This window comes from Chelmon rostratus, chromosome 20, assembly GCF_017976325.1.
Source record: "Chelmon rostratus isolate fCheRos1 chromosome 20, fCheRos1.pri, whole genome shotgun sequence".
In the NCBI taxonomy this organism is placed as follows: domain Eukaryota; kingdom Metazoa; phylum Chordata; class Actinopteri; order Chaetodontiformes; family Chaetodontidae; genus Chelmon; species Chelmon rostratus.
Genome location: NC_055677.1, coordinates 10896165 through 10909834, shown reverse-complemented (window position 1 = coordinate 10909834; position 13670 = coordinate 10896165). Strand labels below are relative to the sequence as shown.

The 13670-nt window shown below is 38.6% G+C and overlaps 1 protein-coding gene across 1 annotated transcript; it reads right to left on the bottom strand.

The window, feature by feature from the left end:
- Window positions 1–155: 155 nt before the first annotated feature.
- Window positions 156–12220, bottom strand: sgk3 (serum/glucocorticoid regulated kinase family member 3). The gene is made up of 17 exons (XM_041961507.1): window positions 12019–12220; window positions 7319–7501; window positions 7111–7194; window positions 6850–6922; window positions 6634–6709; window positions 6210–6285; window positions 5863–5912; window positions 5725–5782; window positions 5307–5390; window positions 5078–5209; window positions 4510–4622; window positions 3370–3406; window positions 2874–2960; window positions 2447–2542; window positions 2070–2225; window positions 1776–1865; window positions 156–1066 (listed from the first exon to the last, which is right to left on the bottom strand). The coding sequence occupies exons 2-17, from the start codon at window positions 7412–7414 to the stop codon at window positions 896–898; spliced, it is 1479 nt and encodes a 492-aa protein (XP_041817441.1). The 5' UTR covers window positions 7415–7501; window positions 12019–12220; the 3' UTR covers window positions 156–895.
- Window positions 12221–13670: the final 1450 nt, after the last annotated feature.

The window sequence follows — 13670 nt, the reverse complement described above, 5'->3', positions numbered from 1 at the left end:
CGCTATCTTTAACGACGTTGCCATGGTGACCAATAGGCAGCTCAGCGAAAAATCGGATGTGATGCGATTAAATGTAACAATTTGATCAAAGTTACGATAACTCGTACATTTCAAAACAAATATTGTTACTATAAAATACACGGACACTCTGAGTATTTTTCTTTTATATTTTTTATTACTGTGCAGGAGTATAGGCCTACTTAATTGCCAGGCGAAGCAAAGCATTGTGGGTTTCTAATTTCTGTTTAGGCAAAGAATAGCAAAAAAATAAAAAATAAACACAATCTAATAAAAAAACCAAAAACATTTAACTCAGTATTCGCAAAGACAAACTGAAAGATAAGTGAAGACGTAGACATATCTTTACAAATGTGACCTATAAACCAAAATGCTTTATTCAGTGGTCTCTCAAGTAATCCCTATTTCCAGCTTAGTTAAAATGAATAAGATACATGAATTTATTTGTACAGTAATTACATGGACAAACACACTTGCAACTGACAGTCAAACTGTGTTCTTTAAAGTCCAGTGAATTGTTCAAGTTTTTCAGAAAACCGGTTATTGATTTCATTTAAGGGACAAATTTAAGGCTTTATAAAGGCTCATTTTAGAAACCGCCAGAAATTACATTAATAGAGGATGGATGTCCTATTCTTAAAAATATAATCTGCTATGGATATATATTTATATATATATTAATATAAATACAAATTGGTAAAATAAAAAGACTTTTCTGGCACACACTGTTCCAACCAAAATCTGTTGTAAGTGCTGTTTCTTCTCAGCTGCTTGCTTTGGCTTCATAGAACAAGTTCATCCATGGTATTAAATTCTTCCCTTTAGTCAAAAGAAGTTATGATGGTTAAGGCAACTGAAGACCTAACTGGGAAATTTTTCATAGGAAAGAGTCATCAGAAGGTGGAGCGTAAGAGAAGCCAACAAAGGCATCGTCAGCCTCCATCACACTGGCGTTGACTATGGAATGTTCTTGAGACCAACAGACGGAGTTGGGGACCATTTCATCGGTGAACTCAGAATCGAAGTTTGAAATATCACAGTAAGAGCTCTGTAAAAACAAAAAGGGGATAAAAACATGGGTCATATTTGTATTCATGGAACAAATGCAAAACAAAATGCATGCGTGCATTCCTAAATGTGACTTAACTGGATGACAGAAATTCAACAATAAAGTTAGAACACATACCTTCATTTCAGTCCTTTTAAAAGGGATACAATTAACATTGAAACATATGTAAAATAAAGGTAATTAAAGACTAAAAAGAGAAAGCTCCAAAACATTCGATTAATTTAGTCTACAAAAATGCATTTTATGGAGTTGTTTAAAAGATGCTATTTAATTAGGCTACCTTCATTGTTCATTCCAAACACACGTACAATCAAATACATTATATGTATATAAATACATGACGTTTTTCATCAATATCAGAGCAGTGTTCAAGTTTGGGGTAACTGAAGTTGTGGGTCTATTTCAATGAATTGCATTCAGCTGCACAGGTCACAGGTGTACCTAATACGCCTTTCACACTTATTTCAGTTTGTTTTGTGCCTAGACAAAATGGCCCTACAGCAAATGAGGAGATCTACTTAAGACCAGTAGCTAGACCTATACATTAGAAATTAACAAAATATTAACTGGATACATGCACATTCTGTTAAAGCCAGGAACAGAGAACATTTAAATATGATCAAATAAAATATAGAACTTTCTCTGAATGTTTAGTCTTCTGACTCCTGGGCCAGAAACAAATATTTACCACTTTGGGTGTAAATGGGGGCTCGATCTTCTTCTGTACAAGGTCATCCCAGTTGATGGAGGAGAAGAAGCTGTGTGCTCTGATCTCATTCTGAAAATGTAGAAAAAATAGCAATCTGAGTTCCTATTTATAGAAAGACAACTGATAAAGTCACCAGTGAGTGTACATGTGTAATGCATTAGCAGGAATGACATGATGTATACATATATATATCACCCACCAGAGGGAGCCCAAGAGAAATAGATTCTGCTGTACATATTGTCTGGCATTGAATCACTGAATAATCGTACTCACAAAGTCGTCCCTAGACCCCAGTCTGTGTGTGCCATCTTTCTCCAGCAGGCCCTGCAGGAGAGACCAGGCTGTGCTGGACGCACCAGGGCGCATCGCCAACGGCTTGTGGAGGATGTTGTCATACATTTCATGTGTGTCCCTGCTGTAGAATGGTGGCTATGATATGAAAGAAAAGAGAAGTAGAGGCTTCTAAGTGAGCATGACAGTACAATGAGGTGCTTTAACATTTAGCACTACAATTGTCAAATTTCCTGCAGTTGACACTACATCATGTTTAAACTTAGAAGCTTTTTTTTTTGCAAAAGTAATCAAGACTGCCTATCAAGCAAAAATTAATGATAATGACTGTCAAGTGTGGGCTCAAAGCAAAAACTCACCAGGCCGAAGAGCATTTCATACAGCACTGAACCGAGACACCACCAATCTACTGTGTTATCATACGGCTGCTTCCTCAGGACCTCTGGAGCTAAGTACTGTTGAGAAGAAGTACACAAACACAATGATATAACATTAACTTTGTCATTTTCCTATTGGCTTAAAATACACCAACCAAATGTATATCAAAAACTATTTTGCTCATCAAAGTGTATGTGCCGCCTGGAAAATGCGAGTCACACTCACATACAGCAGTATAACCGCTAGATGGAATATATTCATGCTTGTAAAAATATGAACCACACATTATGCCAAAAAGTCTGTTAATTATTATTACTTTCTGACACTGAAGGCGAGACTTCTTTTGAACACCCTGGGGCAAAATTGTCAGTAACAGACATGTCAACATCCAAATCAATGCTGTCATACCTCAGGTGTTCCACAAAATGTAGAGGTGGTGTCTGTCTGGGAAATGCCTTCCTTGCACAATCCAAAGTCCGTCAAAATGATATGCCCCTTTAAAGAGAGGACAGGGGGACGTTTTTAGACTACATGTGCCACACAAGCAGCTCATTATCCTCGGGGACTGAGGATTCTATTGTTGCCCAAGAATGTTGGCTGCAGTGTAGCTCAGTCAGTCCCATTCACCGTCCACTCACTTTCTCAATAAGGCTAGGCAGGAAAATCATTTGTAAGACCTAATCCAATCACACGAATTCTGTCCAGCTGGAACAGGAAATGACACTGTTGCTCACTGGTGGTACAAATATGACTGGAACAGAATGGCAATGTGCTGTATTGTCAACATAATGGCTTTCTAGAGAAATGAGGTGCTGCGCCGTCAAGGTATATTCAGTATACTCACTGTTATAGTGATTACATATCAATTACACAATGGTGTGGTTAGAAAAAGAGAAATACTCACGTCATGGTCAAGGAGGATGTTTTCTGGCTTTAAGTCTCTGAACAAAATTAACACAAATATATGAAAGTAAGTACAATCCCAATTTAAGTTGGGATGCTGTGTAAAACAAAAATAAAAACAGAAAGCAATCATTTGCAAACAATTTGTATTTACCAACAGCGGTTTTATGAAGTGTTCCCAAGCCCATGTAGTAATATCGTTTATACAATCATGTGTTTCATAAAGTGGTGAACCTTGCTCCATCCTTGCTGGTTATGATCACCTGTAACAAATCAACCTGTTCAACTGTGGAACATTCCAAAAAGGGGTTTTTGAAGCATTTCACAACTTTCCCAGTCTTTTGTTGCCCCTGTCCCTGAAGTTGATGAGGTGAAACAGTAAATATAGTGTTTTTTTACTGTTTTCAATTGAGGTTATGTCAAAGAGGATTAGCAAATGATAACATTTTATTTTGTTTATTTTTTACACAGCGTTCCAACTTTTTTGGAATCAGGGTTATAAATTAGACACAGGACAGTAGTGGGATGTGGAAACACAGAGGCCTGAACATACCTCAGAAATGTTTCATCAGCAACTAGCATGAGTAACAAATAAAACATTTTGTTCTGTATTATATATATTTATGTTGTTCAACTATCAAAATATATATTTGTGTGAATTTTATCTCACTTTATACGGATATAAATTCTGTTTCAAAGACATCTCTACAATTCCAGGAATATAAATCTGGTGAAGAACTCAAAAAAAAAAACAAAAAACAAAAACAACAACATCAAAATGAGCCTTAAAAATAACCACCAAGTGTAATTTGTGAGGAACTGTATGAATGTACTCAGGTGGTTGACACCCAAATTCCCCAAAACAAACAAAAAATGGTAGTTATGGCCCCAGAGACATATACACATAGATACGTCACATACATGTTCAAATCAATTTATCTTCAATTGTATACATTGTAAATTCACAGCATCAATGTCTGATTCAGTGAATAAGTGTATAAATGGTAACTAGTTAACAAATTAGAACATTTTCTAGACCTTAGTTATGTTTACCGACGAGACATATTTAAGGTTGATCCTTGAGAGGATTTAACAAACTTAACACTTAGCATGTCTTGACTTAAATAAGCCCCCTACATACCTGTAAACAATGTTGAGAGAGTGCAGGTATCCAAGTGCACTTGCCATTTCAGCAATGTAGAATTTTGCTCTTGGCTCTGGAAAGGTTCGCTCTCTTTGAAGATGGAAGAAAAGCTGAAATGAAAATGTTCCATCTGATTATGTCATTTTTCATCTAATAAATCAAATAACTTTGATTGGAAAGTGTAAATATTGATCTGACTGAATCTAAATGTTAATGGCCTTAGTAGTAAACTTATTCAGAAGGGCTAGAGGCAGATTTACTTGGATACAGATTGTGGTTAGTCATTCTGACACAGTCAGTCACACATGGCAGCTTTAAAAAGGCTGATCACACTTGAAGGACATCCAGAGGAAGTCACACTCAGGAGCCGTTCTGAGTAATGTTGTGATCTCTAATAAGACTTTCCCACATGGAGGTGTGTTAACTAGCTACACAGTGCTGCTCTCAGGAATTTCATTAACGCTGTTTAATACACATTTCCCATGTTACTGCCATTCTCAGCTTTTCTTGACCATGTGACTCATTTCTGTGTGAGCGCATTATTCACAAAACTGAAACGACTCACTTCTCCTCCATTGACAAAATCCAAGACGAAGTATAACTTGTCTGTAGTCTGGAAGGAATAATGAAGCCCAACCAGGAAAGGGTGTTTCACGTTCTTCAGCAGCACGTTGCGCTCTGCCATGATGTGTTTTTGCTAAAAGGAAGGAATTATTTAGTAGAAGAATTATATAATAATAATATAATAATTGAAATACGGACAGGGTCAGGGTCAGATTTGAGAGTAGAGTTACCTCTTTTCTGTTGAGAATGACCTTTTTCTGTAAAACCTTGACTGCATAATACTTTTCATCATGTTTTCGTTTTGCTAGGAAAACCTGCATCACAAGAACAAGAAAGCATGTTTACCATTGCATCAGCAGCGCAAACCAGATCTGATTCTCACTTCCTATTTGGAAAGGCCAGCACATGCAGAACTAAAACTTGTTGAAACCCCAATAAAAAAACAGCAAATAGTTAAAGATGCTTCTAAACACAGCAGTATAACAGACATTTATCATATAACATAATTCTTGTTGATTTGTAAAACTGCTTTCTATGTAATGTTTTACATCGGGGTTTATCAAAATACATTCATGAATTAAGATTGTACAGATGAGCATTCTCACTGTGGGAATTCTCACTCTCTCCAGTATTGTGTTGTTCACGTACCTTCCCAAAACTCCCCTTTCCTATGACTTTTAAAAAGTCAAAGTCAGTGGGCTTGGCACTGAAATAAAAATTGCAGCACATTAATGTCACAGATGTAAAGTAAATTTTGTTAAAAGAGCATTTGAGTAGTAAACATACTGTGGGTTTCCAGAGGGTCCCAGGTTAATGTTTCTGGAGGTAGAGTTGTTCTGTTAAACAGCAGACAAAACATTATCCAGGTTAGCCATAAACTTTAGGCTACAACTAACACACACTCAACACTGATTCACTCATTCAGTCCTTTTTCTGCGCTACTATAATCACATAATGGAATTCTGTCTTCGGTTTAAGTCGAGATAGACTCTATCCATTGTTACCAAGTACAAACTACACAATGTGATACAGAGCTGAATCAACGGATTCAGAAGATGCGGTCAGCAGGAAAACACTAATAAATGGAGAAAAACAGAAACGGATCCATCCAAATTGGTAGATCAGTTACTTACTTTGTCATCTTCATCCTCAGAGGCATCTGAAAAGTTTTGAATCTTGTCCATCAGTAGAAAGGTCCTCACATCTGGGCTGTAAAGTTAAACAGGAAACCAAAGCAGTTAAATGAGAAGATAAAGAGGATTCCTTTATTGTCACATTCAATCATTCATAATTCATCTCTGAAGAGCAGTGGACAGCCAATGTGCGGCACCCGACTCTAGCTCTAAGCCTGTGCCTTGGTCAAGGGCTGGAGAATTTAACTAATATATGTGTTTGCTAACATGCAAACTCCACACAGATTGCCCCGCCCTGGCCGGGAAATAAAGTATCTCCAGCAAGCATGATAAAGCAGAACTTTCTCCATCTATTTTAGTCTAACTAAAACACGGCTAAACAGTCAGCAATGTAATGTAATATAATGACAGCGAGAACACTTACTGATTGCAAAGCTGAGGATGTGAGACGATTCGCTTGATGAACTCATGCAACCCTGCTCTTCTTTGCTTGATGAACTCTATTGGCAGAAAAATACATTTAAACAGGGGGCCAAACAACATGGATCGAGCAAAGGAGTTGCATTAATTCTTTTAACATCAGATTCTGGGCTTCTGTCTTGAGGCGCATGTCATATGTCAGCCTAGTGTGAAGACTTACCGGGTTCAAAATTGTCCCCAAATATCCTCTTGGCAGGAATTTTCAAGTTCATAGATGGAAACTGTTTCCTTAACTGTATTAAAAGATATGAGAGCAACAGAGAAAATGACATTAAGGGCTATGAAACGTCTGTGGTATACAACTACTCTAAATGTCCGTGTGAACAGCATGTCACAAAAACCAGTAAATGAAAGACTTGTGAACAGAATGATGGTAATGTATTGTGGTGTAAAATCAAAATGACACTGTTCCACCACTCACTGTGTTGTAGAGTTTATCAAACTCTGCGTAACGCCTAAAGACGAACCATTCCTGTTGTCCAACATTGACAATTACTTTGTAAACCTGAAAAAAGCAAGAAAAGTCCATGTAAACACAATGAGTAGTATCAAATGACTAACCTAACCTCTGTATAATTAATTCTACCCAGAATTGCAAATTGAAGAATGAACAGAATGTCTGCACGCACTGTGTAACGCTTTTTCTTGTCCCTCTGCTCATTATGGCAGGGTATGCTGACGTTGGGGAGACTGGGTTGCTCCTCCATCTTCAAAGCAGTTGGCATTCAAAGGTGCAAGGTCATAAAGTTATGTGTCCTCCTCAGGATAAGACTTCAAGTAGACAACCAGCCCATCCCCATCCTGGGTCACTGCTGCAGAAGAGAAAAGAGAACAGACGTCTCTGTTATTCAGGAAGTGAAACTGATGTTTTTCTTCTGCTCTCTACACACATCAGCCTGTAGTGGTCACGCTACCCACAACTCTGTGAGCAGCTTTTTATTTATCAAGTCGACTCCCCCTATTTTCTCGCTAGTTACAGGGGGGGTTCTTTTTTCAAGCTGTGTACAGAAGATCACCTGGCCAGCAGTTGCTTTCCTGTCGTTATCACACACATCTTCTGAAAAGGCCCCAGTGTCACTATTCCAAGTTCTATTCTTTTTTTTTTAATAGCTATTAGCTAGGGCCCCCAACTGAGACCACTTTGAAGTGTCATCCAGCATGCAGCGCAACTGCAACTAACTGTGTGCAATTATATTTTGTTTTGAGGTAAATAAACACCTTTTTTCTTTTTCTCTGGGATGCAAATGGACATATTTAAAGATGCTGCTCACAGGAATTTAGCAAAAATATCAGCCATTGTTGACTTGCGGAAAAAGTAATTGCCTTTAAAAGCTTTGCTGGTCTAAAATCTCTTCTAGAGGTCCCTGTGCTTTGATGAAGGATGAAGACTGTGGCGTGCACAGGCAACAACAGGAGGGTCAGTGAGCTGCAACATGACAGCAGGCGGGCTTCCTCCCCCTGAGCACCCAGTTAACTCACTCCTTCCTCTGAGCATGAATATCTCATCCTCCCCCTCATCTGACACTTTAATAATAGATAAATATCACCAGAGCATGTACACTGGTTAATGACTCTTCTTTTGCTATTAATGGTGCAATCAATCTCCCTCACATGAGAATTACAAGTCTCTATCTGTGCAGCCTCTTCAACATGCATTCATCTCACACAAACCCTCTCTAACATGTCAACGCCCACAAGCCCGCACTCATTCACTCACACACACACACACGCACACACGCATGCGCGCGCGCACACACACACACACACACACACACACACACACACACACACACACACACACACACACACACACACTAGCTCTCTTACACATGCTGGGTCTGTGACATTCTCCCTTGTTCCGGTCAGTAGAAAGGTATTTTTAAATAACCTTCCAAGGGTCTTTGAAGCAGTGGTTACACAATAGGTTAAGAGCAAGACCCCTGGAGTTGTTCTTCCACAACATTTTAAGATGGAAATAAAGCTCAGTGCTGAGGTGTAACAGACTCCTTTGCCTTACAACTGTAGTAACAAAAGGTTAAGAACTCAGTTCCCTGAAGGCAAAGAAGGAGAATTATTATTAAATGCAACTATTATTGCAAATAGCCTACAAAGTGAATTAAAATGTAATAGGAAATCTGCTCTATGCAACTAACCTGATGACATGATATAAAACTATTATGTATATGGTAAATACTAAACACTGTGTGACGTGACTAAATCCCACACAGAGAGGCATAGCTCTTTTTCCTCGCTATAGGTTACGCAATGTCTATTTCTTCTCCAACAAAGGTCTTTGTCTGCTGCCCTGACTTGTCCGTTGTTTTATGTTAGTGACATCAGCCTAGTTTTTCAGTAGTTATTGTCTCTCTAACCACAACAGTCATTACTCTCACTGTCGTTTGCTCACAACACACGGAAAACCAGTTTGGGTAAACCTCCTCCGTCTGCTTATCAATCTTGAATGCATCCTGAAGGGATATCTCATTCTGCTCACGTTGGGGTGAGGGTACAGCAAAATAGCAGCCCTCTTTAAAATGCATGTGTGCGATCAGAAGGACCTTCGTGCCCTCTTCATCACTAGCCTCTTTTTTCTCTTTTGTTTGTTCATACTTTCTTTCAGTTTAATTTTTACCCACATTCATAAAGACACATCACAAAGACAACAACAATATTAGCACTTTCCTCTGTCACAACTATCTTTACTTAATTCTGAAACAGTTAAAAATAAAACAATGGCTGTAAGTAACAATCATTATTAGTCATTGGAATATTCTGTCAAGTATTTTCTCAATCAATCGATGACATGTTTAGTCTATAAAATGCAAAAAAAGCCCATCACAGTTTCACAGAGCCCAAAGTGAAATTCTAAACTGTCACATTTGAGAAGCTAAAAGCAGAGAAGTTTTAGATACCATGCTTGAAAAATTATGTAAAACGATAAATCAATTATCAGAATAGTTGCTAAAGAATTTTCTGTTGATTGGCTCATTGGCTCAGTAATAATTTCAGCTCTTGTTAGAACTGGATCTGAAAAACACCATCACAGTGATAAATCAACACCAGCAACATGCAGATGACAAGATTTGGCTGTAACTCCCAGGTTTGTGACCTCTGAAATCAGATCATTTCATGTTTTTAAAACCTGGTAACTAAATTAAGAGAGCTGGTGAAGTCTGTGCAACCGTGGCTGATATACACAAAAACGGTTGGCTATTTCCCTGAGCTGCCTCACATCTGTGCATGTTTTCATGGTTCATGGACTGTGTGTCAACTGGGTAGGACCCGCTTTTTAACATTCCAGACAGACATTGTCTAGTTTGGCATAAGGGTTAAAAACAAAGCGTACAGAGCCATAATGAGCTAAGACTAATGTTAAGCACATTCCCTAGCAGCAGTTTGAGCCCAGCATGCCCTCCACTCATGCCACAACATGAATTAACTTGTGCTGACAGACACAAATACGCTGTACTACAGGGGATCAAAAATAGCATTCTTCCTGCTTAGCTCAAGCGCACATCCTTGCCTGTGGATATCCTATGAGGATGTTGAACATATTTTTTTCTGTGTGTGTGTGGCTGTGTATCATGCGTGACAAGCAATTTTAGCATGAAAACAAGGCAGAAGTCCCCCTGCCATGGTAAATCAGATGTGAAAGCTCAATCAGCCATGCGTCCACTGATAAACACAGAAACGCACACCGATGCAAGCAGAAACGGTTAGTGGAGATGACCACACAGAGACCTGAAATAGGAAGTTCTATTTCAGAGGAGCTTTCAATTATAACCTCTAGCAAACTTTTACATAAACACAAATACAACTATTAACAACTGTTTAGATTCACTTGCAACATTTATACTTTGACAACACACCTGAAAAGTAAATGATATCTGTTTTGTACGGGACGAAAATGAATAACATAGACATTATTCTAGTTTGGACACATCTCATTATAATGCAACAGGGACAGATCTCTGATTGAGGAAGTGCAGCTGGAGAAGCGTGAGGGGCATGAACTCAGTCAACCCCGGTACGTGCAACCGACCTCAGCATCTGGACAAATTCCTAACCTAACCTGACTGTCCAGACAACTCACAGACATCCACTGTCTGCAAACTGTGGCGGTGGCTTCCTTTTACAAACAGGTTTGAATCAGCCTGTAGCGTGCACTGACAAAATGACAAAATTAGATCATAGAATGTTGGACGGCCTAGCCTGACAAGACTCACTGGTTGGTGCTTTTAAACTCCAACACCACAGTTCTCACAGATGTACAGCTCTCAAATAGTGTGGTATGCAAGCCTATTAAATCCATCTTGCCACCTTCCACAACTTGAAACTCTTGTTATACAAAACATGTCCTTGATAGACACCTGTTACACCAAGCTATAAAACTCTTCAACTCATAATAAATGGAGGTTTTGGTAGATTTCCACACAAGGAAAGTATTATCAATACATGGATTATCAAGACATGAATCCTTCTACTCACTACAAATTTGTCTTTACTCAATTTGTCATTTTATGTAATCGCATCACAGGAGGAAAAACATTCATGCACACATCATCCAATTTAGAAATTGTTGCGTGCCACCATCCATATAACACAGCTGAATCAACATCCAATGTGGGGATTCATTTTGACAGTGTATGAGGTCTGACAAATACTTTCTGCATTCAGAGAACAATTACATGGGGGTGTACAACATGTCACTGGAACACGGCATTGACAAAGGCCTCGCCTACTTCGGTTTAATTTTGGCTGAGCAGTTTGGTGAAGTCACAATGCTTTTCACCTGAGGCTGAGTGTGTACTTACACCGCTACAATTTTTTAAATCTCAACACAGATCACGTGTATTACAGGAAAACACAAACCTTCTCCAAGCGAGGAGAGGAGGTAAAAAAAAGAGCCTGAGGAGGGAGGAGTTGAACACACACACACACACACACACTTACAAATGCAACATTGACACGCACGTACACACACGCAATGAAAGGTTTGACTAGCTCTAACACGATCCTGTGAGTACTACAAACTGTTAATACAAAAACTCAAACTTGCACATAATCTGAGATTCTCATGTGTGCTACACAGCAAAGTAGCTAACTTTGTTTATATCATTTTGCCTGAACTTCTGTTTAGTGCTGTCTACGAACAGAAAAGTTCAAGTTATGTAATAGATAACAATGCCTCTACTATTACCTACAAAAACGTTTTGTTAATTACATCGACACTAGAGTTTCGTATGCTAGGTAGGTATTACCCTACAGCTAGCCAACGGTAACGTTACGTTAGCAAGAACGAGGTAACATTTACATGAACATCACGTACCTTCCAATAACTTGACGCGGGTTCATCTATTTTCGTAGGTCCAATGGGGATGTTTCGCTCTACAGCATTTAAGCTGTCAATACGTTAAACATTTTACTGGTTTTGGTTCGGAGAAAAGCCCCCAAACCTCCTAACTGAAAGCGTATTTTCTCGCTGCCCATAAGCGTATGTCAAGTGAGAGAAGCAGGAAACATCAGTCTTTCCTGGCCGTAGAAAGTTCCAATGAAATTTGTCACGGGACCTCACAACCTCAACCACTGACAGGCTAGACAGATCGCCACCAGGGCATTTCCGGTATTGCGTTTCAAAATGAAGGCAGCGCAAACGCCAGAAGTAGCCATGTGGTGGGTTGAAAGAATTTGTGCTTTTAATTTGAAGAACACAATAACTAATTTCCAGTCTTGTTGTGGGTTGCTTAACAAAACTACTTTTACACTCAGGAATGACAACATTGAGAAATCTAACAGTTAAACAGTGTCACCTACAGGTGGAAAGACAAGACATGTCTGTTACCCAAAACGTCGCCCGCTTCTTAAGTTAACCGCTACAAAAATAGATAAAGAACTAGGAATGGTAGATATAATACTCTAATTCTGACTACGTCAATATTATGAGACAGTAACTATCCAGTATACATGAACAATAAATGAATTATAAGTGACAAGTGTGAGATAATATCTAAATAATATGAGACACTTAATAATTTTGATCAACAAAAAGCAAATCGTTTGAGCTTCATGTAGTCTATAAGTTTGTGTAGTATTATACGTTGTCAAAAATCCATACAGACGCATTGCACCACTTATCCCATTAAAATGGCTATGTCCCAAGTCGACCTGTCTACATGGAGGTGATAGTGCGCAGACAAGCAATAACCACATATGCTGTGATAAATCAAAAGGAATAGTGCAATCTAAATAAATGCTATGATGAGATAGCATGTGAACAAAACACATTTATAGTAGTAAATTTTTATTTTCTTTTTTTGGCTTTATTTGAATGAAAAAATAAACAGATGCCAAAGTTTTAGCCACAAGGTGTCAGCAAAACACAATTCAATGGAGCTGCAGAATGGACTGTGGATATGTAAGAGCTTAGCATCAAAGCTAAAGGAAGTGTTGTCTTATCAATGCCAGAATTGAATGCTGTGAATGCCATCTTTAATTTTTGAATGCATCTCAAGCTTCAAACCCTCGACCCTCTCAAATATGATGCACTTATTAGATGAATCATTAAAATAATTTATTTCTCTTACAATGCACCACAATAAAGTAATGTAAATTTATAGGCCGATTGAGGCACTATAAAGTGGCATAATGTAGAACAATGCAAACCAATATAGATGTGCATCATCTGGTAAAAATAGGGTCCATTTCATGTTCAGTAGACCAATCTGCTCCTATTAGTATGTGTTGTTATAACACAAAAAGACATTTTGACAATATAGATTCAGGACGAATTTGGAAATTAGATTCAGCGCGCTTGTTTTCAGTGAAATTCTGGGACTGGTAACCCCCTGAAGGCCCCTCAAGGGCCTCCGAAAGTCCCCGCAGCCCGCTTTGAGCCACCACCGTCTTGATGAAAAGATCCATTCTGCTGCAGAAGATGACAGTACAGTCGCCTAACTTAACGCCCGCCTCCTCAAATGTTTA

Coding starts and splice junctions, on each gene's coding strand:
- sgk3 (XM_041961507.1), bottom strand. CDS start 7,414: ATGCCAACTGCTTTGAAGATGGAGGAGCAACCCAGTCTCCCCAACGTC. Junction 5,210..5,306: donor TCATTCTCAACAGAAAAGAG/GTAACTCTACTC, acceptor CCTTCCTTTTAG/CAAAAACACATCATGGCAGA. Junction 4,623..5,077: donor ATTTTGTCAATGGAGGAGAA/GTGAGTCGTTTC, acceptor TTTTCATTTCAG/CTTTTCTTCCATCTTCAAAG.